Source organism: Vulpes lagopus, chromosome 1, assembly GCF_018345385.1.
Source record: "Vulpes lagopus strain Blue_001 chromosome 1, ASM1834538v1, whole genome shotgun sequence".
Taxonomy (NCBI): domain Eukaryota; kingdom Metazoa; phylum Chordata; class Mammalia; order Carnivora; family Canidae; genus Vulpes; species Vulpes lagopus.
This window is the reverse complement of record NC_054824.1, coordinates 37,503,790-37,530,999: the sequence shown is the minus strand read 5'-3', so window position 1 is coordinate 37,530,999 and position 27,210 is coordinate 37,503,790. Positions and strand designations below refer to the sequence as shown.

General features: G+C 44.8%; 2 protein-coding genes and 1 pseudogene across 2 annotated transcripts; 2 read left to right on the top strand and 1 right to left on the bottom strand.

Annotated features, from left to right (window-relative positions):
* Nucleotides 1-3,655: 3,655 nt before the first annotated feature.
* DPPA5 (developmental pluripotency associated 5) lies at nucleotides 3,656-4,561 on the bottom strand. Its single transcript, XM_041743923.1, has 3 exons — nucleotides 4,450-4,561; nucleotides 4,181-4,360; nucleotides 3,656-3,714 (listed from the first exon to the last, which is right to left on the bottom strand). Exons 1-3 carry the CDS (start codon nucleotides 4,559-4,561, stop codon nucleotides 3,656-3,658), a joined length of 351 nt encoding a protein of 116 aa, XP_041599857.1.
* Nucleotides 4,562-9,410: 4,849 nt separating this feature from the next.
* Nucleotides 9,411-10,198, top strand: LOC121497359 (annotated as a pseudogene).
* A 7,942-nt stretch (nucleotides 10,199-18,140) lies between these two features.
* Nucleotides 18,141-19,734, top strand: KHDC3L (KH domain containing 3 like, subcortical maternal complex member). The gene is made up of 3 exons (XM_041747539.1): nucleotides 18,141-18,364; nucleotides 18,514-18,705; nucleotides 18,959-19,734. The coding sequence occupies exons 1-3, from the start codon at nucleotides 18,196-18,198 to the stop codon at nucleotides 19,732-19,734; spliced, it is 1,137 nt and encodes a 378-aa protein (XP_041603473.1). The 5' UTR covers nucleotides 18,141-18,195.
* The last annotated feature ends 7,476 nt before the right edge of the window (nucleotides 19,735-27,210 follow it).

The following is a 27,210-nucleotide window of genomic DNA, read 5'->3' as shown; positions in this document are numbered from 1 at the left end:
CTCACCACCCACATATACCCCTGCTCCAATGGGCACATCCCACCCATAAAGCCACCATCCTCTACACAGTGGGTGGCTCTGGGCACACGCACTTGATTATCCTCTATCCTTCACCACAGATGACCCTGGGCCCCTTTCCCTCAAACTTTCCTAAAGCCTCAAAAAGAGAGGAATCATCCATCTGTTTTCCCTTTTAGCTCCTTTCTTCAGACTCAAGCCCTGATTCACTCCACTCGTTTGTCATACTTGTCCCTCATTTAAGTCCCATGGCTGTGGTAGTTCTGACTAGAAGTCCTCTGAAGCTTAGATATTCTTATTTCTCTTTTTCAGCAATACAACTAAACACTATTCAGTCTGCTAGTTTAATAAAACTAAATCCTAGATATCCACCATGCAAGACAACAACCATGCTTTCTGTCAAAGTTAGGAAAACGATCCCATGAAATGAGGTCCAGCTTCTGATGGCTGGAGTCAAGTTGGGATAACCTGGTGCTTCCAAAACTGCTATAGAAATTACAACATGGCTATGGACCTGGTAGGGCCGCTTCTCTCTGGACAAACTCTAACTTCCAAATTCTATGTGCCAAACAGACAAAACCTCTTATTCCTGATTAGTTAACTATAACAATTTAATGTTTCAGAGTCTGTGTTCATGTAAAAAACATACCAGACATTTGTTTTCTGGAAAGATTCCCTGAAATCCTGAAAATGCTCCCTGGCCATATCTTCATTTTTTTCCTCTCTAGAGCAAGGTTCTTGGGAGGGAGCAAAGCAGACCCTCAATAAAGTTTCTGTTTTTAACAAACTGATGGGAGCAGTGGGGAGGCAAGGCAGAGGGGTTAGAGAGAAATCACGATGTAAACAGATTCTAGCTGGAGGGGAGACAGGAACTAAATTTTTCAGGGGGTTCTGAGGGACTAGAGCACCGCAGACAACTCACCACCGGCTTAAAACCCCTGGGTGACTCTCCTGCTCTTAGCTTGGTGTCTGAGGCCCAGGGGAACCTGTCTTCCTCCTTTCCCGGCCCTGACCACATCTGTTCGGCTACCCTCCCGGCCCCAGCTGGCCCTAGAGCCGCTTCCCCAGGTCTCTCTACCAGGCTGTGCGTGCATCTCTTCCAGCCTCTTCCACCCGGCCAGACTCTGCTCAGATAACTTGGCTCTCACCCAGAATTGACTTCCTCAGGGAGACTTTGCCTGAGTCCAGTCTCAAGCACCGTCATGCTCCTCCAAACAACTCGGTGGCCCAGGAGTCTCACTCCCCACGACGACCTCCCCTCCGTGGTGGGAGTCCTGGCCGCCCCCCACCCACCCCCAGGGGGGAGCCCAAGGTGGGAGCTCCGGAGATCTGCGTGCGCACTCCAAGCTGGGCCCAGCCAGGAGCATCTACCCCACTCAGAATCTCCCCCTTCCCCACTCCACGCAGTTTCTTGTGACCCTCAAAGTTTGGGTAACATTTAAATGTAAATATATGGATCATGAGGAGGCGGTGTGACGGATGAGCCTTGATTTTCCTAATCTGTAAAATGGTAATATTTAAAGAATTGAGTCACTAAATGCCAAGAGCCCTGTGGAGTTCCCGGCAGGCCTGAGGTTCTCCATCAGCGTTGGCTATTGTTAACTACGTTTGGGCCAAAGGATTTCACTAGATTGGATTTGCTCGTTTATCAGTTGTTTTGTAAGCAAGCAATCCATGCTTTCCTGGACAACGCCCTAGACTGACTCTCCTCTAAATCTCCTCAGAGCTAATGATGCCTTTCCGTAGGGCAGAACCCTCATCTCCATTACAATGAAAGCTGTTTGGCTTCTCTTAATCCTCTACCCTGGGTGGAAAACTGGCCAAAAGCTTAAAACAAAGAGGAAAAAAGGCAGCCACCCCAAGACCTTTTTTTTTTTTAATCTACAGTTTATTCCAAAACTTTCCCTATGAATTCGCAGTTTTGTGTTGTCTTGAAGGGCTGAAAAATCTTCAGTGCAGAGCATGCATGGGATTTATGGCATATGCTTAAATTTCCAAATTTTGCTACTTTTACACAGATTAGCTTTTCTACACTGGCAAGTACTGACCCTTAAAACAGAACTTCTAGACCGTTGTTTTTTTAAGATTTTATTTATTTATTCATGAGAGACAGAGAGAGAGAGAGGCAAAGACACAGGCAGAGGGAGAAGCAGGCTCCGTGCAGGAAGCCCGATGTGGAACTCGATTCCAGGACTCCAGGATCACGCCCTGGGCTGATGGTGGCACCAAACCGCTGAGCCACCCAGGCTGCCCATCTAGACTGTTCTAAGGACAAGGACAGTTCTGTGTTTCATCAGCACTGCAGAGTTTCAAGTCCCAGATCTGCAGTTTACGTTTTCAGACACATTCATTGCCAACTGACCGAAGGGGACACTAGCTGAGGGTAATTTGAGGGAGTCACAACTGCTGGCACAAGCGAGAAGTACTAATCTCAGGAAGACTGCACCTAATAGGTCAGAAAGAAAAAGGGTTGCCAATCACCTGTGACTAAGCTTGTGGAGAAGCAGGCAATCTCATTTATTGCTGCTGGGTGTAAAATTATTTCAACTCCTATGGAAGGCAATTTGGTACTATCTAGCAAAATCATATATACAATTTCCTCTCTGGACCAGCAATTTACCCTCTAACTTAGCCTGTAGAATACGTGCACACTTGCAAAACAATGACCTTCAAGGTATTCATCACAGCTATGTAAAAGCCAAAGATTGGGAACAACCTAAAAATCCTTTGGTAGGGAACCAATTAAATGGAATCATGCCCAACTATATAATCTACATTATGATTGTGATTGTATTAAAAAATAACACTCTTCCAGAGTACACAAGAAAATAAAGCTTTTTATTTTTGGAGTAGAAATGGGTGCATAAATGGATAATTATACGGACTACTTTTATAATCTTATAAATGGATGGATAGGAGACTTTTCTATCATTTTTTGGATTCTGATCCATTTGAATGTAGTATCCAAAATTTATATGTAAATATTAGTGTTACTTAGGAAAATACTGTTTATTCCAATATAGCAACAACCAGTATTCTCCACTTAGTCCATAGTTCTGTCTCATTATATTGCATATCAGCTAGTGGTCTTGTATTAGGATTACAAGTATATAAAACTACTCCACTGAGAAGATACTAGCATTTCTATCTTTGTTTAGGAGAATATTTGCTTTTCATTTTGCACATTACCTTATAATTATTTTTAAAAAGAACCCAGGTCAGCTCAGACATTATTACATTTCCCCTAAAATTGACTGGGTTTTGATCAAAGCTGCCATCTCAGAACCCAACTCCTATACCTTTTAACCCTAACCATGGGTGCTCTTGGACTTTTTTTCTAGCTTTGAAGGTTTTAATTAAGGGTGAAGCTCAAGGGCCAACTTGACTGTGATGTTATCTCCAAAACTTCAACAACATCAAGGCACTATTTATTTAAAATGTTATCCTTTAATTAGCAAATTTGGGGGGTAGGGGAGAAGCCACATTAGGACTCAGACAAAGGCAGAGACCCAAAATCAGCTGGTTTTTCCCTGTCAGGCTGGAGCAGAATTTCAACCAGACCATATACATCCCAGCTCTGGAGACAACAATCTACTCTTCAAATCCTGATTCCAGGTATCTTGGTGGCAAACTGGCTTCACTTCATCCAAGGACCTAGCTGTAGGGCTTTCATGGCATCCTCAAGTTTGAGCATCCCTGCACCAGAAAGCAACAAAGTGTGCATAAGGGGAGAAGATAAGAGCCTGGACAGTTCTCAGCCTCTTTCAAGGTCGGTTTCTGGGACTTCCCAGCTTGGCATTCTGCACCTGGAATTCTTGGGAACATCAGAAGGTGGGGCCAGTGAGCCCATTCCAACCTACCCTAAGAAGCTAGAGGGGAGTGTTGGGAGGGAGGGGGAGAACTGGGAACAGGTCTCAGATAACCTTTCCTTAGGAGGCCAGGCCATCTCTCATCCTAGTCTTACCCCACGGTCTCTAGGAACAACAGACCGTATTAAAGTCGTCTCAGCAGCAGCCCAGTTATAGAGAGCCTGGGGTGATGCCTGGGGTGGGGGTTTTTGCGGGGAGAAGAGCAGGGGTGAGGGGTGAGAAGGACTGCAGGAGAAGAAATAAAACGACCCCCACGAGTCCCCATGCCAAAAGCACGTCGCCAGGCCTTTCACCTCGTTCCCGTCGCTGGCGGTGCCACTCAGCCATGGACTGGAGCATCCACTTGGCCCTGAGCTTGTACAAGTAAGAGCCATAAACCAAGACCTCGGTGAGGCCCGAGGATTCCAGAACCTTTAGCTCGAGCATGACTTTGCTCACTTGCTCGATGTACGGGATTCGAGATCCAGCTGGGCCTGTTTGGGATAGAGAACATGGGCGCTCAGGCCCGCGGAGACCCAGACGCCCGCGGCAGGGCACCCAGGTCAGGATTGGGCTCACTCACCAAACATAGCTTCCAAGAGCTGCGTCTGGACCTGCAACACCTCGGGGTCTTTCAAGTCTTCCGGAACTTTCACCCATGGTGGAATATCTTTCCGTCCTGGCAGCGTCCCCATCCGGCGTGCCTCAAAACCAGTCACGCTGCCAACGAGGCTAGGCCTGACGGAGTCGCCGGGCCACGGCGCTGGGAGTCGAGCGCTGGGCGGGGCCGCCCACGGCAAGCCCCGCCCCCCGCGCCGAGTCTCGCTCCCTGAACGCCGGCCTGGCCCGCCTGCGCGGCCCTCACACGTGACCACCCGCCGGGTGCGGGCAGCGCTATCCCGCCTCACAAAGGTTTCTCCCCTCCGGAAGCTCTTGGCCTTGGGAGTGCTTGGGACGAGGGCAGCGTCAGGTCTAACCCTGGGAACGAATGACTGGGCCAGAACCCCGGAAAGACGAAAGTGCAAAGCCGCAGGGTGAGAGATCTCCAGGGAGCTGCCAAATCGAGTGCCTGCCTCCACGTTCCAGAGGAGGGTTCCACTTCCCGTGGGCCTGAGGGGGGCCAAACCCCGAGGCTTGGCTTTGCCCAGACGCCTACAACCCCCGAGGACGCAGGAGTAATAACTGCCATTTAACAGAGGTGAAAAGGAAATTTGGAAATTCCTTATCTGCAAGGAATGTGATAGGGTCGCTAAACTGCCCTTACTGTTCACCTTCCTTGAAGCCGCTAAGTCTGGAATCTTTAAATCTATCCTGATTTCAAAACTCATGTGTGCCCCACCTGGCTACTTGGGTCCAAACTGTAGAGGCTAGATTTTTTTTTTTTTTTTTTTTTTTTTATTTATTTGAGAGAGAGCCAGGGAGCATGGGTAAGGACAGAGGGAGAAGGAGAATCCTCAAGCAGACTTCCTGTGGAGCATGGGGCCTAGAGTGGGTCTCAGTTCCAGGACCCTGAGATCATGACCTACGCCAGAAAAAGAGTCACCCCGGCACTCCTGTATAGACCAGACTTCAGCCTCCAAATAGTTTATTCATTTAAAAAACATACTGCTTGAAGTGATGCACTAGATTCATACAATGAGAGTATGATTTCAATGTTTTATGGCTTCATAGATGTGGAAATGAAGCTGACTTTTCCCAAGACCATGTTCTGGTAATATACAATCCCATCAGCTATTATGACTATCTCTTGAGGCAAACTTCTTCACATTCAGGCAAAAAACTGGGTTCTTGGGGCGCCGAGGTGGTTCAGTCAGTTGAGCATCCAGTTCTTGGTTTCAGCTCAGGTCATAATCTCAGGGTCCTGAGTTGAAGTCCCAAGTGGAGCCTGAACTCATGGCTGTGAGATGGAGAGTCCCATGCTGTACCAACTAAGCCAGCCAACACTCCCCCCACCCCCACCCCCGTGGTTTTGAATTTTAGAGGAAGGGAGAAGAAGTAATTGTGTGTCGGATAGCTAATAAAAAGTAACTTTACTGGAGGGAAAAAAAGTATAACCTATCTCCTCAGTGAGAATTTCCTTATCATGCTTTTTAAATCACTCTCCCCCCTCCTCCTATACACCATTTCTTTGAATGGAAATTCAATATAGTACCCGTCGCTGGCGGAGCGAGATTTCTTTAAAATCTATTTTAAAGATTCTATTTTTAAGCAATCTCCACACCCAACATGGGACTTGAACTCACGGCCCCAAGATCAAGAGTTGCATGCTACACCCACTAAACCAGCCAGGCACCCCATCAATATAGTATTTAAAGCAGAGGGGCACAGGAATTATATCCAACTTGGGGGGTATTAAAAACAAGCCTTCATAACTATACAAACTTATTTCAAACTTGTAAAACTTTACAGACTTAGAAGATAAATAACCACGATTTAAATTTTTGGTTCAGAAAGTATGACCATCAAAAAATATTAAATGGTAATGACTAATGTCCCTTCTAAAAAAAAAAAAAAAAAAAAAAAAACTCATGTACAATTAAATCAGCACAGGTGTCACAACAGCAGCTTATAAGAACTGGTTTCCCCACTGCTGTCAATGAGTCCCCAGTAATCCCAGGCCTGGCCCCTGGGATAAGTGACTATGGAGGCCTCACTGCTTTTTCATTTACACATTTCGATTGTAGATTCACAAACTGCTGGTTTGGGGGTCTGATTGGCTAGTAGTAGTGTGATTTACTAAGGGGAGTTAGCTCCCTCTCCTTAGCCACTCCTCAAAATTGTGCCACTACCAACTCCTTCTTGCTTGAGGGATATCTACTGTAGTTTTGTTATCTCCCAGGATGCAATTGTTTACATGTCTCCCTTTAGCGTCCCAGCCTGGCCCAGATAACTTTTCTGAGTATGCATGAAATGAAGACATAGGAAATTCACTCAATTCCAAATATTACCTCTTTGCAGCTTTTCCTTTTAATCAGGTGGGAACCCCATCCAGAGGCTCTGAGGCCATCACCACAATCACACCCGCCATCACCTCTCTCTCTCCCACTTTTGAGTACTTAGACTGTTGGATGGCATAGTGAAAAGAGGTTTGCAGAGGGCTCATGAATGTCCTATATCATACCACGGACCTCAGAGGCAAAGCTGGTAAGTGCCAAGTGCCAAAATTCAGATGTGTCAGAGGTACCCAGGGCTTGTTCTCTGAGCTTTCTGGAAACTGGCAGCACATTCTAGTCAGCTACACCTGGACCTGGATCCAAAGGCTTCTCGCCACCCACTGCTAAGTATGCCACTATGGGCTGGAGGAGACACCAGAGTAGATGTTGGCAACCAGTCTTCACAGGGTCACACCTTCCAACCTAAAAACACACAGTGGCCTTTATTTGGTCACCATCCAGGAACTGTTGGGAAGCCCCTCCACTTTGTCCAAGATGACCCTCATCTTGGCTTAAGAATCCTAGGGTTGCTGCAGCAGAAAATGTAGTCCCATTAACACTCATTCCACCCCTGCCTTTCTCAGGAAAAGGCTGTTGAAGGCCAGCATCTCTGTGGGATCCTCAGCATGGGATTTTACACAAGTTTGGAGGAAATGGTTTCCCAAGCCCAGAGTTGTCACCGCAGCCCAGATAAGCTTGACCAGTCCATCCTCTCCTCCCTCTCTCTGCCCCCTTGGCTAAGATTTTTGCCCATCTCCTGGAGCCTTTCCAAGGGTTGCACAGGGGAAGCATGGCCCAACCTCAGGAACTTTGGCTTGGGGGCTATAAACACATCCACAGCAGAACTCAGCCTCCAGGCAATTCTCCCTGGCTTCTTGGCTTCAGTCAAGAAGTCCTGGCTTGTCTCTGGGTGTACACCCGCATCACTCGTGGCTGGCTCTAGGCCGGCATTTTTTTTTTTTTTTTTTTTTTTTTTTTGTCCCTATAAGGACAGCCTCCCTCACCCCAGCTGGGGCCCAACGACCCCTTTCAGGCAGCTGCCTTTGGATTTGCTTCCTGTCTCCAGCTCCTCAGCTTCTGAAGACAGTGTCCTGCCAGACCTCGAGCCAACACAGGGCAGCAGGGTTGGGGAGCAGAGAGAAGCTTCACATTGCAAGCCCTCACATGAGAAGTGGCTGTGGATATGCCTGCCGGCCACGATCTGCAGCAGCCGCTTGACTAGCTTGTTGTGCCACAGGCAGCGATGTCTCTGTCCCCAGTGTGTCTGCCACTTTCAAGTACAAAAGAGCCCAAGGAGAGCACGCTCAGGGAGAGGGCAGAGGCTCTCAGCCCCGCATGCATCCCCCACAGGGCGGCTGATAAGAGGAGGGTTGCTGGTCAGGGTCCCAAAGGGCGGCAGAATGGAGCCCACAGAGCCTGGCCCTAAGCTCAGTTTGATACTTCAGGCAGGACTGCAATGAGGGTCACAGATGCAAGGTTCTCTCCCAGGGAGAGGTCCTGGACCACTTCTTACATGGAAGATGAGTACCAGCAGCAACACCTGGAGGTGTGTCACCTGTAGACCCACAGGTGTGCGGCTGCAGATGCGACTGGCATTTGCAGAGTATTTTCAGCAAGGGGACCCTGAGAGGAGGATCCACCTCCATTTCCCCGTCCACTTCAATTTCAACTTTTGCCCCGGCCTCAGCTTTACCCAGGCAGTGGTCCAAGGAAAGATAAGCTCTTTTCGTGGGGCTCTGGGGAAACCTGGGATTGGTGACCCACCAAGACTCCGGGTGCCTGGGTAGCTCAGTGTTAAGCGTTTGCCTTGAGCTCAGGTCATGATCTCAGGGTCCTGGAATGGAGTCGTTCATCTGGCTCCCTGCTCAGTGGAGAGTCTACTTCTCTCTCTACCCCTCTCCCTGCTCATGATCTCTCTCCCTCTCTCTCTCTTCCCCTCTCCCTCTCAAATAAATAAATAAAATCTTAAAAAAAAAAAAAAAAAAGACTCTATATCTCAGAGCAAATGCTGCCCTTTCCTGGAGGCCTAGATTATTCAGACAGCTTAACCTCAAGGCTTCTTTCGGATCCCGGAGCAACGACAATCACTGACTGACACTTTGCTGAAGGAGGACTTCTGCTTCTGTATCCTTCCTTGACTTTTGCAATACCCTATTTCTGACTTCTCACTGTAACCCATGGGGGAGGGGACTCCAAGCATCCACACCTTCAAATTTGGGGAGGACAACCAAGCTAGGACACAGAGTAAGTATACTGGGAACTCTTCAATAGACTAGATGATACTCTGCTTATTTACATTTTATTTACAAAAGATTTTAAGTTGCTTCTATTATGATATTGAATTGATATACAATATTCAATCCAAATTTACTATTAGATTTTGTTGGCTTCCATTTATATACTGCCTTGAATAAACCAGAAGACCATTTGGCTCATTAACCATATTTAAGAGTATCTCATTTATATAAAATGGAGACCCACAGAAATAATTATCAATGAAAGGACAGGAGAATTCTTAATACTCTGGCTATTTATTGATCTATTGTTTTTCAAAAATGTCCTTTGAACATCTGAAAAACAAAACCACACTCTTTTCATGCCTAGCACAACCATGGCTTATGGTCCTAAGAAGCTTCTGAAGCATGTAGCAGCTCCAAACCACTGGATGCTGGATAAATTGACCAGTGTGTTTGCTCCTCATTCATCTACTGGTCCCCATAATCTGAGAGAATGTCTTCCTCTCATCATTTTCCTAAGGAACAAACTTAAGTATGCCCTAGCAGAAGATGTACTAAAGGAGATCTGTATACAACATTTTATTAAGAATGATGGCAAGGTTCAAACTGATAGTAACCTATCCTGCTGGTTTTATGGATGTCATCAGCATTGATAAGATTGGGGAGAACTTCCAGCAAGGGTTGCTTTTCTGTTCATTGGATTACACCTAAGGAGACCAAGTATAAATTGTGTAAAGTGAGAAAGATCTTTGTAAGAACAAAAGGAATCCCTCATCTGGTGAGCCATGATGCTCACAGTATCAGCTATCCTGATCCCATTATCAAGGTGAAAGACACCATTTAGATTGACTTATAGACTGGAAAGATTACTGATTTCATCAAGTTTAATACTGGTAATCTTTATATGGTGACCAGAGGTGCTAACCTGGGAAGAATTGGTGTGATCACCAATAGAGACATCCTTTTTTGTTTTGTTTTGTTTTTTCATGTAGTTCATGTGAAAGATGCCAGTGGCAGTATCTTTGCTACCTAGCTCCCCAACACTTTTGTTATTGGCAAAGGCAATAAACCATCAATTTCTCTTCCCTTTAGAAAGTGTATCTACCTCACCACTGCTGAAGAGAGAGACAAGAGACTGGCAGCCAAACAGTGCAGTGGGTAAAATGGTCTCCAAGTAATGTGACTGAAGCTCTTTATACTTAATTGAATAAAAAAAAAAGAAAGAAAAAAAAATCATTTGATTGGGTGCTGAAATTGGGAAGAATTTTTGTGCTGGACTTCAGTAGTTATTTTATTGTAAAATAGTATATTTAAAAATAAAATGCCTCAATACAATCCCTATCAAAATACCAACAGCGTTATTCACAGAACTAAAACAAAAAAAATCTTAACATTTGTATAAAACTACACAAAAGGCTTCGAACAGCCAGAGCAATCTTGAAAAAGAAAAATAGGAGGTATCACAATTCCAGATTTCAAGTTATATTACAAAGCAGTAGTAATCAAAATGGTATGATACTGGCATAAAAATAGACACATAGATCAATGGAATAGAATAGAAAACTCAAAAATAAACCCACAACTGTATGGTCAATTAATCTTCAACAAAGCAGGGAATCCCTGGGTGGCTCAGCGGTTTAGCGCCAGCCTTTGGCCCAGGGCGCGATCCTGCAGTCCCGGGATCGAGTCCCGGGATGGAGTTCCGGGATCGAGTCCCACGTCGGGCTCCCGGCATGGAGCCTGCTTCTCCCTCCTCCTGTGTCTCTGCCTCTCTCTCTCTCTCTATGTCTATCATAAATAAATAAATAAATCTTTAAAAAAAAATCTTCAAAAAAAAATAAAAAATAAAAAAAATAAAATAAAATCTTCAACAAAGCAGGAACAATATCCAGTGGGAAAAATATAGTCTCTTCAACAAAGTGTTGGGAAAACTGGACAGTAATATGCAAAAGAATGAAACGACCACCTTCTTACCCTATACACAAAAATAAACTCAAAATGTATTAATGACCTAAATGTGAAACCTGAAACCATAAAAATCTTTGAGATGAGCACAGGCAATAATCTCTCTGACATCAGCTATATATACTCCAGCCAACTAGAATCTGTTGTTTCCTGGATTTTTAGGTAATACACCCTGAAATATTAGAGAGGAGAGCATCTCAAGCTTAAATGTATAAAACAGTTACCTGGGAATCTTGTTAAAATGCAGATTCACTAAGTCTGGGGCAGGCCTAAGAGTCCTCATTTAAACAGTTTCCCAGGAAATGCTGATACTGCTAGTTAACAGATCAATTCTGGGTAGCAAGGTTGTGGATACCTCAACTATCTATTTAAAATCACATCCAGAAGATAAAAACCAGTAAATAGAAAAGTGAAATGTAATTAGCAAGTTTTCTAATGAGTGCTTTCAAGCTCTGTATAACAATACATGCCATTTTAACATCTTGGAATCCATACCTTTTCAATATGAGAGAATCCTTTAAACAGCCTGCCTTATCCCTGACTCCCCCAGATCCCTCCTCCCAGTCCCCAAATAAAAAAGAGACTATTAATTACAATTGGTCAATTGCCATACAGGGTTCTGAGCCCCAGATCTGCCCGATTCTGATTTTTATGTGAAATCTCCCATTTCTATAATGTAGCCTGACTTAAAAGTTAGAAGAAGAAATGGTATGAGTAAAACAAAACACACCTGTGGGGCATCACTAGGCCTGTGGAAATCAATTAGCAACTTCCAAAGAGTGTTGTGCCTTCTGGATCCACCTACGGTCTCAGCCACCAGGAAGTAGTGTGTTTCCAAAGGGGTTGTGAAGCCTCAAGTCTAACCTCCAACCACTTTCTCTCCATCTCAGATGCTTCCATACCTCCCCAGATGAGTAAGCCCCTTTGCTTCCATCCTGATCTCTATCAGTTCTCTCCAAATTGATATACAGGCTTAATGCAATCCCTATCAAAATGCCAGCAAGATGTTTTTGTAGATACTGGACTATTTTTAAATTTAAATTATCAGGGCAGCCCGGGTGGCGCAGCGGTTTAGCACCGCCTGCAGCCTGGGGTGTGATCCTGGAGACCAAGGATCTAGTCCCACATCAGGCTCCTTGCATGGAGCCTACTTCCTCCCTCTGCCTGTGTCTCTGTCTCTCTCTCTCTCTCTCTCTCTCTCTGTGTGTGTGTGTGTGTGATGAATAAATAAATGAAATCTTAAAAAAAAAAAAAAAAACTTTAAAAAAGTTGGATTTAAAAAAAAGAAAAATATTGATCAATTGGATCTCATCTAAAATAAAAAGTTTGTTTAGAATCTGTTGAGAAGACGAAAAGGCAAACTATAATTGGGAGAAAATATTTGCAAACCACATATATAACAAAGAACTAATACCGAGAATACATAAAGAACTCTCAAACTCAATAGTAAAAAATAATACAATTAGACAATAAATAAAAGACAAAGAGATATTTCACTAAATGGGATATACAGATGCCTAATAATGAAAAGATGTTCATCATCATTTGCTGTTAGGGAAGTGTGAATTAAAACCTAAATGCGGGGATCCTTGGGTGGCGCAGCGGTTTAGCGCCTGCTTTTGGCCCAGGGCGCGATCCTGGAGACCCGGGATCGAGTCCCACGTCGGGCTCCTGGTGCTTCCTCTGCCCGCTTCTCCCTCTGCCTGTGTTTCTGCCTCTCTCTCTCTCTGTGACTACCATAAATAAATAAAAATTAAAAAAAATTAAAAAAAAAAACTAAATGCGATATCACTACACAACTATCAGAATAACTAAAATTAAAAATAGGGACAACCCTAAAGTGAGGTTTCAGAGAAACCAAATCACTCATACATTGCTGATGGGAAGGTAAAATGGTACAGCAACTCTAGAGACAGTCTCACAGTTCCTCAAACAACTAAACATAGAGTTACACGTGACCTAGCAATTACTCTCCTACATATTTGCCCAAGAGAAATGAAAACATATGTCCACACAAAAACTTGCACAAGAGGGTTCATAGCAACTTTACCTGTAATAGCAAAAAGCTGGAAACAACACACGTGTCCTTTAACAAGTGAATGGTTAAACAAACTGTGATATAGCTTACCATGGAATATTACTCAACAATAAAAGAAAACAGTTAATAGAAACAACCTGGATGAATCTCCACAGAATAATAGTAAGTGGGAGAAAAAATGCCAATCTTAAAAGTTTATATATTATATAATTCCATTTATACAACATTCTTAAAATGACATAATTATTAAACAGAAGAACAGAGAAGTGGTTGCTAGAATCAAAGAGGGGATGGGGACTGAAAGGAAGTGGGTATGGCTAGCAAAGGGCAAGATGGGGGATTCACATGATAGAAACATTCTGTGTCTTGACTGCATTAATGTTGATATCCTGGTTGCGATATTGTACTATAGGTTTGCAAGATGTTACCATAGGAGGAAACCGAGTAAGAGTACATGGGAGCTCTCTGTATTTTTTTATTACAAAAAAAAAAATGTGGGGGCACCTGGGTGGCTCAGTCCATTGAGGGACCTACTCTTGATCTCCACTCAGGTCTTGATTTCAGGATTGTCAGTTCAAGCCCCATGTTGGATTCCATGAGTGTGGCACCTACTTAAAAAAAAAAAAAATTCTACAACTATATGTGAATTTACAATTGTCCAAAAATAAAAAGGTTTAATTTAAAAAATGAAATCAGTGGGGGATGCCTGGTTCATTCGGTCGGTTAAGTATCTGCCTTCAGCTCAGGTCATGATCCCAGTGTCCTGGGATCAAGCCCTGCATTGTTTGGGTCCCCTGCTCATGGGGGGGTTAGCTTCTCCCTCTCCCTGCTCATATTCTCCCCTCCTCTCTGCTTGTATTCTCTCTCCCAAATAAATAAATACATCTTTAAATAAACAATGAAATCAGAATTTAAAAATTTCAAAATCTATCTGATTTTCAGTTGCCATCTTGGGACCCCTTTCTAGCAGCCATACACCATTGTGTTCTATTGGTAATGAAAGCTGGATAGCTAAGAGACTTAAAGAGAACACTATGATACAACATGATTAACATGTTCTCACATAAAGATATTTTCCTGCTTAATCCCATTCACATTAAAGTCTACTAGATATTACTTAAACATTGTCACTCCAGCTTTATTTCCTTATTGTTTAATTCATTTGCTTTTCTTTTTTAGAGAATGTTTATGTCCTTCTGCATTGAGTATCTCTACTAAGTAGGGAAATAATTGGATATTTTAATCTCTCAGGGTTAATTTTGGCTGACAACTTTTATTTATTTTTTTAAGATTTTATTTATTTGGGCAGCCTGGGTGGTTCATCGGTTTAGCGCCGCCTTCAGCCCAGGGTGTGGTCCTGGACACCCAGGATGGAGTCCCACGGCAGGCTCCCTGCATGGAGCCTGCTTCTCCCTCTGCCTGTGTCTCTGCCTGTGTCTCTGCCTGTCTCTCTCTCCCTCTCTCTCTCTCTCTCTCTCTCTCTCGAATAAATAAATAAAATCATATTAAAAAAGATTTTATTTATTTAACAGAGAGAGAACAAGCAAGCAGGAGCAGCAGGAGAGGAAGAAGCAGGCTCCTCACTAAGAAGGGAGCCCGACACTTGGCGGGATGAGCACTGGGTGTTATTCTGTATGTTGGTAAATTGAACACCAATAAAAAATTATTTTAAAAAAATTTAAAAAAAATAAAACAATCAAAAAAAAAAAAAAAAAAAAAGAAGAAGAAGAAGAAGAAGGGAGCCCGACATGGGGCTCAATCCCAGGACTTCAATATCATGACCTGAGCCAAAGGTAGATGCTTAATTGACTGAACCACCCAGGTGCCCCAAAGCATGAAGTTTTGAGGGAAAAATTATTTCAATCAAGAATTCTAAGGCCAGGGATCCCTGGGTGGCGCAGCGGTTTGGCGCCTGCCTTTGGCCCAGGGCGCGATCCTGGAAACCCGGGATCGAATCCCACATCGGGCTCCCGGTGCATGGAGCCTGCTTCTCCCTCTGCCTGTGTCTCTGCCTCTCTCTCTCAATCTGTGACGATCATAAATAAAAATTAAAAAAAAAAAAAAATTAAAAAAAAAAAAAGAATTCTAAGGCCAAAAGTCCAACTTACTGTGTGGATAGAATAAAAATATTTTTCAACATGCAAGGCCTCAAAATATTCATTCTTCCTCAGAAAACAATAGATTTGACAGAAAAAGACAATTATTATATGATCTCAGTTATATGTGGAATTTAAGAAACAAAACAGAGGATCATAAGGGAAGAGAGGGAAAAATAAAACAAGACAAAATCAGAGGAGACAAACCATAAGAGACTCTTAATCATAGGAAACAAACTGAGGGTCACTGGGGGTGGGTGGGTAACTGGGTGATGGGCATTAAGGAAGGCATGTGATTTAACAAGCACTGGGTGTAATATAAAACTGATGAATCACTGACCTCTACTTCTGAAACCAATAATACACATATGTGTAATATGTTAATTAATTAAATTTAAATAAAATTTAAGGGACGCCTGGGTGGCTCAGTGGTTGAGCATCTGTCAAGGGCGTGATCCTGGGGTCTGGGATAGAGGCCTGCATTGATTGGACTCCTTGCTGAGAGAGCCTGCTTCTCCCTCTGTGTCTCTGCCTCCCTCTGTGTCTCTCATGAATAAATAAATAAAATCTTTTAAAAATATAAATAACATTTTTAAAAAATAAAATAGATTGGCTCCATTGGAATGAAAGGCAGTCTCTTTCTGAAGAGAAGTAAAATAATGAAACCATTGCCTCAAATACCAGGAACTTGGTGAGACAACCTCTGGATTCTCAGGCTGAATGAAGCCCAGGGTAAGTAAGGCCAGTGTAAACTATCACTGAGAGTCCAAATTCCTTACCTCTTATCTGAAGTCTCCTACTACCTTCTCCAACCCATACACTCCCCAGACACAGACAAAAAAATGGCTAAGGCAGGTAGTAAAGAGCAATGAAAAGGGTTAACCTTTTTAGTACTGAAGATTCCTTTTTAAAGCTAATTTTTTAATCTAAATTAGACTCCAAAACTGAAGAGGCAAGAAACAATAATGAAATAACTGTATATGTCATAAACATAATTTTAAAGTCCTGTAGAATGAGACTGTCAAAACAATTATACAGCCTTTGAAAATTATAGGAACATTATAGCTAGAAAACAGATAGCTATGAAGTTTCTAAGTGAACTTCGAAACTCTAAACCACCTTTCCCCTTGGTTCCAGGAAAGAAAACATTTTATTTCAAAAATTCACTTGAAGCTTATTTTTGTTGTTGTTGTTGCCTACAGCTCTTAAGTTCCAGCAGAAAAAATATATATTTCTCATTTTAATAAACCTGGCACATTAGACATCAGCATCTACTGCCACAATTGCCTTTAATTTTTCTAGTTCATGTGTCATCAGTCTCGTTATCAACTTGCAATCTCTATTTCTTTGTTTAGCCCGAACTAATTGTGCCCACAACTCCGCCTCTGATTTTCCTCTTCCTTCCTGCAATTCACCTATCTCATCCTCAGATTCCTGGAAGCTAACCAGAAACAAAGTTGGAAAGATCAGTATGGTAAAAACCATGAGGATCCTCTTGGAGATGATTATATATCAACTTAATAATTTCTGCCTAAATGCTCTTGCTACTACTGTAAAATCTACTGAACAAACAAAATAAACAAGGACAAAACCAAACATGCACACATACAAAAGAAAGGAAGTCATGGGATCCAAGAGCCCAGGATCCAACACCAGGAAGGGCTTTAGTAATACACAGCAGGGTGGGCCTGAAAGTAAATAGCTTGGATTTGAGCAGTTAAGACTGAAGGGACGATACTGTCAAGATGAAATGATACAGTCCCTGCAGTGCTTGAAAGTACAGAAAGTACAGAAAAGAAATTTACACAGTTGGTGAGTATGTATTCCTTTATATACATAGAAAAATAAGCACTTTAAAAAGAAAAGCGCCTGAACAACAAAGTGATTAATGACATCAAGAAGAAGAAAACTTTTTTTTTAAGATTTTATTTTTATTTATTTATTAGAGACAGAGAGAGAGAAAGAGAGAGAGAATGGGAGGGAGGCAGAGACACAAGTAGAGGGAGAAGCGGGATCCACGCAGGGAGCCCAATGCGGGACTGATCCCGGGACACCAGGATCAGGCCCCGGACCAAAGGCAGGAGCCAAACCGCTGAGCCATCCAGGGATCCCCGGTCTCAAGACTTTCGGCTTAACAGACACCTATAAATTTTTCACGTACTTCTTTGACCTACAGAACTCCTATGGAGGATACAAGGATGAGCCTGAGTTCTGGGGATCTCTCACTGCTGGGTCTGGGCCTAACACCTCAACTACTGATTCAAAAGCAATATAGCTTTACCTTCCTGAGTAGCAGTTAATGGATAATGTGTTAAGGTAGACCATGAAAAACAAGACACAGAAATTGTGTTAGAGAATTTTAAAAAGTTTCCAAAAAGTTTCAATGGATTCCCCTCTGGTGTCCAAGCCACATAGACCATTTGGTGCTGGGTGGTGTGCTCAGCTGTCTGGGACAGGTTACAGAAGAAACTGGAAATGTGATGGTCTCCGGGGAAGGAACTCAGTGGTCAGGGTTCAGGAGGAAGTGGGACTTAGTTTAGCCCTTGAAGACCTTTTTAACTCCTAGAGCTTTTACTTTTTCGATGTATTTCATTAGGTTTCCCATGAAAAAGTCATTCCAACGCCTCAGGAATGCTGGTCGCATTAAAACCTTTGGAAAGCACTTGTGCCTTCGCGCATATCAGTTCGCTTCTCTAAAAGGTGTGGTCTCCACGTCGGATCTTCCCTACCTTTCTGGGGCCGTCCTCCCCTCCCTGAGGCCAGCTCTCCAAACAGAGCTTCCAATTGGGCGCTCCCAGCGCCTGGGGAAATGGGAGGGTCCAGAGCAATGGTCCCACGCAGAGCGCCCAGGTGCTCAACCAGGTGCTCTCGGGTATCTCCGGAAGAAGCCCCAGCCTCCCGGTTTGGGAGGCAAGGGCTGGAATCCAATGAAAAGGGCGCGGATGGGGGAGGGGCCTGCCAAAAGCCCTTGAAATAAGGCCCTGGCCAGGCCGCAACTGCTGCAGCTGATCCCAACCACCGCCTTCGGGTTGGCAGCCGCACAGCAAGGCGTGCAGCAGCATGGCCACTCCCAGGCGGTTTCCGACGCTCGTGCATTTGGAGCAGAGAGAGGGGACGCTATTCACGGTGCTCGGTAACCTCACCAAGCGGCCCTACTGGTTCCACATTGAGTACCTAAAGAATCCGAAGACAGTTCATCTCGAGGCATGGCTAGTTGAAGCGATCTTCGGTAAGTGGGTCTGAGAGGGGTGGCCAGTGCGGTCCCCACTCCCCCAGGGAAGCCTCTCCGGTGGCCCTCGCTGCAATCCAGCGCGGCCACCTCCCGCCGCCTTCCCCTCCCAACTCCCACCCCTCACAGCCTCTTTGCTTCCTTCCCAGGCCGAGGAGCAGAGTACATTCCGCACGTGGAGTGTGTGTCGCAGACCCTACTCCACGTTAATCAGTGGGACCCCGAGGGCGAGGCCGAGATCTTTATATTTGGTCGGCCTGATTACCAGAAAGATGTATCCAAGATGATCATGAATTTGGCTGACTATCATCGCCGACTCCGGGCACAAAGAACGGAACTGGGTAAGTTAGGGGCACCTTGGGCTTGCCGTGGGGTTCCTTGGGAGGGATCTTGATGCTTCCTGGATGTCACTGGGTAGCAGTCTCATCATCCTCTTGGTCCGTCCAGGAGAAAGATTCCTTCTTGCAAAGGGATCTACAAGGCCAAGTTGATCCGGTACTCTCATGTTCCGGACCCCAACCCCCAGCCCATACCGATGAATCCTTTTGTGGGAAGAGTATGGGGACATAGGTAGTCTCCACACTGTTCTTGCAGGCTCAGAGAAGGCCCCTGCCCAGGATGCAGTGACCCAGCGGACCCTCGACGCTCCCCGCGAGGCGGCGACCCAGGGGTCCCCGAGGGCTGCCCGCGAGGCGGCGACCCAGGGGTCCCCGAGGGCTGCCCGCGAGGCGGCGACCCAGGGGTCCCCGAGGGCTGCCCGCGAGGCGGCGACCCAGGGGTCCCCGAGGGCTGCCCGCGAGGCGGCGACCCAGGGGTCCCCGAGGGCTGCCCGCGAGGCGGCGACCCAGGGGTCCCCGAGGGCTGCCCGCGAGGCGGCGACCCAGGGGTCCCCGAGGGCTGCCCGCGAGGCGGCGACCCAGGGGTCCCCGAGGGCGACCCGCGAGGCGGCGACCCAGGGGTCCCCGAGGGCGACCCGCGAGGCGGCGACCCAGGGGTCCCCGAGGGCGACCCGCGAGGCGGCGACCCAGGGGTCCCCGAGGGCGACCCGCGAGGCGGCGACCCAGGGGTCCCCGAGGGCGACCCGCGAGGCGGCGACCCAGGGGTCCCCGAGGGCGACCCGCGAGGCGGCGACCCAGGGGTCCCCGAGGGCGACCCGCGAGGCGGCGACCCAGGGGTCCCCCAGCGCGGTGGCCCGGGAGGCGGCGACCCAGGGGTCCCCCAGCGCGGTGGCCCGGGAGGCGGCGACCCAGCGGTCCCCCAGCGCGGTGGCCCGGGAGGCGGCGACCCAGGTGTCCCCCAGCGCGGTGGCCCGGGAGGCGGCGACCCAACGATCTCCTGACGCTACCCAGGGTGTGGTTACCGGGTTATGAAAGTACTTCGGGCCCGGGAGCAGGAGCCAGGCAAGGATAAAGTGGAAGACCTTACTAGTGCTCTGTTCATCTAAGTCTTGCTGCTTCTGGCAGAAGCTGGGGAAGGGATGGTTGTGGGTGATTTTGCAAACATTGATCTAAAGAGTTCTAATAAAGAATTGAATTTCTCTAGCGTCTGTTAATTGGCAGGTAAAAGGGGAGGGAGAGGCCTTTCCTCCAGCAACCAATATCTGCCCTCCTCTCCACCCAGAGGCAGGTGAAACCTCTTGGATTTCTGGCCACCTTAGGCAGCACTCTTCCCCTCCACCAGCTAGTGCTTCCCTGTGCTCTTTAACCACAAGAATCTGGTTTTGCTGGTTAAGAGGGTTCTCCAGCCCCTGAGTCCATCCCACTGGAAAACTTGTTGTTGTTTTGAAAACTTCTTAAAGCCTGTGGTGTTTCTACTCTAGGTGATACAGGGTGAGAAAACTTGGTTCCAATCCAATAGAATCCAATCCACACGGCTGGCTAGATCGTAGTACTGGAAGCAGTGAGCGACTTCCCAGCTGGTACACCTGACCCAGGCAGGGAAAAATTGGAGGAAAGAGCCAGGACTGCCCTTCTATTGTCCTCAAGTCTTGCAGAGGTCATCCGACCTTCGGTGAGGTTTGCCACAAGTGAGACACTAGCAGTGCTGGTGATTCTTCCCTTAGTAACTGCAGCAGCAGCAGGCAATCCTGGTGCAGGATGATGGCCAGCTCTCTTCGCCACTTTTTTTCAGCTGAAAGTATTTGACAGATAACACTAAAATTAATCACGTTAATATATTTATATATGATTGCCTTTGTAGTGATAATTAGCCTTTATCCTGTTTGGCTTCCTGCTCTATTGGCAGGTGGGACGCCAGTGCCCAGCTAGCAGAAGGAAGCAAACTGTTAACAGCTGGGTGCTAGGACAGAAAAACAACATGCAGTAATCTTTGTGTAACGAGAATTTTCATTTACAAAATTCAAGGAAACCGGGGCACCTGGGTGGCTTGGTTACACGTCTGCCTTCCACTGAGGAAAGGATCTCCAGGTCCTTGGATCCAGCTCCACATCTGGCTCACTGCTCAGCAAAGAAGCAGAATGATGGGTTTCTCCCTCTCCCTCTCTGCCCCACCCTTGCTCTTTCTCAAAAATCTATTAATTTTTTTCAAGGAAATCTAACTTTAAAGACCAAGGGAGTGGTATATCTATCATACCCTTTGGTCACCACTAATAGATGATCATGCCAATATTTTTTTTTTAATTTTTTTTTTTTTTTTTATTTATGATAGTCATACAGAGAGAGAGACAGAGACAGAGACACAGGCAGAGGGAGAAGCAGGCTCCATGCACCGGGAGCCCGATGTGGGATTCAATCCCGGGTCTCCAGGATCGCACCCTGGGCCAAAGGCAGGCGCCAAACCGCTGCGCCACCCAGGGATCCCTTTTTTTTTTTTTTAAAGATTTTACTTATTCATGAGAGACTGAGAGAAGCAGAGGGAGAAGCAGGCTCCACGCAGGGAGCTGGACGTAGGACTGCATCCCGGGTCTCCAGGACAATGCCCTGGGCCAAAGGTGGTGCTAAACCATTGAGCCACCTGGGCTATCCAATCACTCCAATTTTAAATAAGCACTTACAAGGGAAATAAAATGCAAAGTTGAGTTTACAACTGCCCTCATTGTAGTTCTAATTTTCATTTCCCTGATGATGAGTGATGTTGAGCATCTTTTCATGTCTGTTAGCCATCTGGATGTTTTCTGTGGAAAAATGTCTATTCATGTCTTCTGCCCATTTCTTGATTTTTTTTTTTTTTTGGTTGTTTTGGTTTTGTTTTTGAGTGTTTTGATAAGTTCTTTATAGATTTTGGATACTAACCTTTTATTACAAATGTCATTTGCAAATATCTCCCATTCCATAGTCAGCCTTTAAGTTTTGTTGATTATTTCCTTCTCTGGAAAGAAACGGGTTTTCTGTGAAGCTTTTTATCTTGAAGTCCCAATGGTTCATTTTTGCTTCTATCCTTGTCTCTGGTGATAAATCCAAAAAGTTGCTATGGCCAAGGTCAAAGAGGTTACTGCCTGTATTCTCCTCTGGGATTTTGATGGTTTCTTGTCTCACATTTAGGTCTTTCATGTATTTTGATTTTTTGTGTATGGTGTAAGAAAATGGTCCAGTTTCATTCTTCTGTATGTTGCTGTCCAGTTTTCCCGACACCATTTTTTGAAGAGACTGTCTTTTTTCCATTGGATATTCTTTCCTGCAGATAAAGCAACTTACTCAAAAACATAGAAAATTGGTTAAGGGAAAAGGAGTATACTTCCAAAATACTGAGTTTGTTCTATTAAGGTACCCTAGAGTGCTTATTTCATTCTTTAAATTACATGTACATTATATCTGCATGAACGAGTATAATTTAGGTAGTGAATTAGGTGGGAAAACTGTTTGGAAACTGAGACCTGAGGCACTCAATGAAAGGTTGTCAAGAAACAAAGGTTGGGACGCCTGGGTGGCTCAGCAGTTAAGCGTCTGCCTTTGGCTGGGGCGTGATCCTGGGGTCCTGGGATCGAGTCCCACATCTGGCTTCCTGCATGACGCTTGCTTCTCCCTCTGCCTATGTCTCTGCATCTCTCTGTCTCTCATGAATAAATATTTTTTTTAAAAAAGGTGAAACTGCAGAAATTTGGAAACAATGACATTTGTTTGGATATTTTTGCATGTAAACCTATTGAGAGTTAGTAAAGAAATCATTCTGTACAATTTTTTAATAGGCTGGCTAGAGGCATCAAAGGAAAAAGTTCGGGCAGCCCCGGTGGCTCAGCGGTTTAGCGCCTCCTTCAGCCCAGGGCCTGATCCTGGAGACCAGGGATTGAGTCCCACATGGGGCTCCCTGCATGGAGCCTGCTTCTCCCTCTGCCTGTGTCTCTGCCTCTCTCTGTGTGTCTCTCATGAATAAATAAAATCTTAATAAAAAAAAAAAGAAAAAGTTAATTGTTGATAGGATCTTCCTACAGCTCCATGTTAGTTAAGCCAGGTTGGCACTACTTAGCAGAATCTCTCAAATTCACAAACTTGATCAAAACAAGGCCTTTTTAAACGTCACTAAGAGTGGGACAAACAAAACAGGTGCCTCCTGATTTATCTAGCATTTTTGCTAAAAATACATAATCCAGAGCTCACATGAGGAAACATCAAAAACAAAAGTATTTAAAAGCAAGGGAATTAGAAAACTGCAGAGACAGTCTGAGAACAGTGAATCCTGCTCACACATTTTGGGGGCAGGATAAACTTGTTGACAACAAATAGTTTTTGTTTTGTTTTTGTTTTTTATTCATGAGAGACACAGAGAGAGAGAGAGAGTCACAAGCAGAGGGAGAAGCAGGCTCCCTGTGTGGAGCCCAATGTGGGACTCATTCCTGAGACTCCGCGATCACACCCTGAACCAAAGGCAGATGCTCAACCACTAAGCCACCCAGGTGCCCCAACAACAAGTAGTTTAGCATGGATAGCATCTTTGAGTGAACTCACTAACGGTATAAAAGAATACAATTTCAGTTCTTCGTGGATTCTCTGGAAAATCTTGAGAACTTAGCTGTGGAGCATATGTAACAGGCTATCTTTATGTCTGCCTGTATACTTATGCTAGTACCTTAAACTTAGTTAATACATATCTGCACTATTTACCTCATCAGAATTTTTCACCAGACAGCCAGGAAAAACCTTATTTACAGCCTTCCCAGGTCCTTCTGGAGCACCTGTATAATCAGACTTTAAGAACTCTTACCTCAAAAAAAAAAAAAAAAAAAAAAAACTCTTACCTCACAGTTATCACCCCCTAAAAAAGTGGTTGTGACTATAATTGGAACTGCATTAGGTTTTAATTTTATTTTTTAAAAGATCTATATTTGAGAGCATGAGAGAGCCTGATGCAGGACTTAATCCCAGACCAGAGCCAGAGAGAGAGAGAGAATAAGCAGGGGAGAGAGGCTAAAGGAGAGGGAGAAGCAAACTCCCCACTGAGCAGGAAGTGCTATGCAGGGCTCGATCCCAGGACTCTGGGATCATGACCTGAGCTAAAAGCAGATGCTTAACCAACTGAGTCAACCAGGTGCCTCTGCCTTAGGTTTTTAGATTAATCTGAGAAGTGACCACATCAATTAACACTTCGACTTTGCTATATGAGAAGGTAGCATCTCTATGTATTGAGTTGTTTATTCCTTACTCCTTCCTTCCCTCTCCTCCTTCGAGTATTGTCACTGATTTTAGGCTTTGTCCTTTTTATGTTTAGCTATAGATATGTCAGGTAAAGGAATAAAGCTAATTTTCTCAAATTTTCAGGGACAGGGCAGCCCAGGTGGCTCAGTGGTTTGGCGCCGCCTTCGGCCTAGGGTGTGATCCTGGAGACCCGGGATCGAGTCCCACGTCGGGCTGCCAGCATGGAGCCTGCTTCTCTCTCTGCCTGTGTCTCTGTCTCTCTCTCTCTCTCTGTGTCTCTCATTAATAAATAAATAAAATCTTAAAAAATTTAAAAAAAAAATTTTTCAGGGACACCTGGGTGGCTCAGCCGTTGAGCATCTGCCTTTGGCTCAGGGCGTGATCCTGCGACCCTGGGATCTAGTCCCACAACAGGTTCCCTGCATGGAACTTGCTCCTCCCTCTACCTGCATCTCTGCCCCTCTTTTTGTCTCTCATGAATAAATAAATTTAAAAAAAATTTTTTTAAGAAATTTTAATTAGCCTGAAGTAGAATAAATTAGGATTTTTAAAAAATATTTTATTTATTCATGAGAGACACAGAGAGGCAGAGACAAAGGCAGAGGGAGAAGTCGGCTCCCTGCAGGGAGCCTGATGCAGGACTTACTCCTGGACCAGAGCCAAAGGCAGATGCTCAACCACTGAGCCACCCAGGCATCCCTAAATCAGGATTTTTATAACCCCTGCGGCAACACTAAAAAAATTTTTTTAAGTTATTTAGGGCAGCCCAGGTGTCTCAGCGGTTTAGCGCCACCTTCCGCCCAGGGTGTGATCCTGGAGACCCGGGATGAAGTCCCTAGTCAGGCTCCCAGCATGGAGCCTGCTTCTCCCTCTGCCTGTGTCTCCGCCTCTCTTTCTCTCATGAATAAATAAAACCTTTTTTAAAAATAGCAGACATATATCCAATCATATTGATATTTACATTAAAGTGGATTAAATCCTCCAATCAAAATTCAGACCTATTCCAACTAGAGAAGCCAGACTCAAAAGGTGACATTTCATATTATTCTATTTATACCAAATGTTCAGAGATGGCAACTCTGTGGAGACAGAAAGCAGATTGGTTGTCTGAGGTTAGAAACAGGTAACTGACTACAAATGAGCACAAGGTAAGTTTTGGAGTGAAAGAAAAGTCCAAAGGGATCCCTGGGTGGCTCAGCAGTTTAGCGCCTGCCTTTGGTCAGGGTGTGATCCTGGAGTCCTGGGATTGAGTCCCACGTCGGGCTCCCTGCATGGAGCCAGTTTCTCCCTCTGCCTGTGTCTTTGCCTCTCTCTCTCTGTCTCTATCATGAATAAATAAATAAAATCTTTAAAAAAAAATCATGGTTTACTCATACAATACTTGCAGTATAAATTTTTTTCAACATAAATCTTACAATAATTCCATTTATATTTAAGTCAAAATAGTAGTTACCTTTGGGGAGGGTACAAAAGGAGGCTTCTGGAGTACTGGTAGTTTCTTCTCTGAGTGCTGGTTAAATTGATGTGTTCCCTTTATATTGTTTGATGAATCTTTTCACATTTTGAATGTATGTGTTTTTGTGTATGAATGCTGTGCATCAATAAAATGTTTACCAAAATAATAGAAAATTATTTAGAGTAATGGAAAGCTACTTTAAGGTAACATATGGGCAGTGGGATTTTTGAGTAATTATTTTAAATTTTTTTTTAAATTTTATTTATTTATGATAGGCACACAGTGAGAGAGAGAGAAGCAGAGAGACATAGGCAGAGGGAGAAGCAGGCTCCATGCACCGGGAGCCCGACGTGGGATTCGATCCCGGGTCTCCAGGATCGCGCCCCGGGCCAAAGGCAGGCGCCAAACCGCTGCACCACCCAGGGATCCCGAGTAATTATTTTAATACTTCATATATTGCCTTATTTTTTAAAATATTGAGCATGTCAGTACATTTATCATCAGAAAAGTCAATAATGCTGCGATGGTATTCTGAACAAAAAATTCATAACAGCCATGTTTCAGTTTTGAAAAGGAAAGAAAACTTTTTTATAGAAACCTAATAGAGGGACGCCTGGGTAGCTCAGTGGTTGAGCGTCTGCCTTTGGCTCAGGGTGTGATCCTGGACCTGGGATTGAGTCCCACATCAGGCTCCCTGCATGGAGCCTGCCTCTGTGTGTCTTTCATGAATAAATATTAAGAAAAAAAAAGAAAGAAACAGGAGAGAAAAGAAATCTACACAAGATGATGGCAATAGTAGGTACAATAAATGAGAATAAGGCAAAGTTGTATCAAATCAGGTTCTTATAACATCCAACCTCATCAGCTGGGGAAGCCCCATGAAAACAGCCAGCTGGAGTCTGGACTGAGAGACCTGGGTAGAGTATCCTCCACTCAGATAAGACACAACAACAGACCATCCCCATAAGGGCCATATAAATTTATAGGGTAAATAACAGGGTTTGAAATTAAACATTTGTTCACCTATGTGCAGTTTGGAGCGAGTTGCATTTCCATGTTATCATGTTTGTATATTTCCAGGGAACCTAGGCTATGTGTGTCTGCCTCCCTTCCCAGGATTCCATTCTGGGGGGCCAGTCCAGCCTGGAGCGAAGGGATGTGAGACAAGATTGTAGCTCTTTGCATCCAGAACAGAAGGGCCAGTTCTGACCTGGAGGCAGATAATATATATACGTTAAACAATTAGGTTCCCAAAGTTATTCACGCAGCACGAGTACACAAACATTATCTAGCCTGTGTATATGCAGGTCCAGGTGGTCGGTTATATGGGACAAATCATAAAAACATTTATCCTTACAGAACTGACTGGCATCATGGAGGCATATAACAGGTCCAAAAGTGCCCCTGAGACTGAAAAGTGTAGTGGAGCTTGGCATGACCAAGCAGAAAAAAAAAGATGGACAGAAGTAATATTCCTAGAAGCAATGGGAATAAGCTAAAGGAACAAGCACAAAGGAGAAGGAGCATGGCCTGGACAAGTGGACTCCAGCCTGGGGAGCCTTCAAGAAGATGCAGAAGTGGCAAATGGAAAGGATCCTGAAGAAAGCATCCAAAACCCACAAGCTGAGAGAGTGAAGGACTTCAACTAACCCCTGGACACTCACAGAACACTATGACATTCCTAAAATCAGCTGGAAGAAGTTCTCTCCACCCAACGTATGGAGCAGCATCAAAGGGAAGTGGAAGGCAAAATTGGGGTTATGTTTGGGCCTTTGGTATTTTCTGCTGAGACAGTGCTTTCC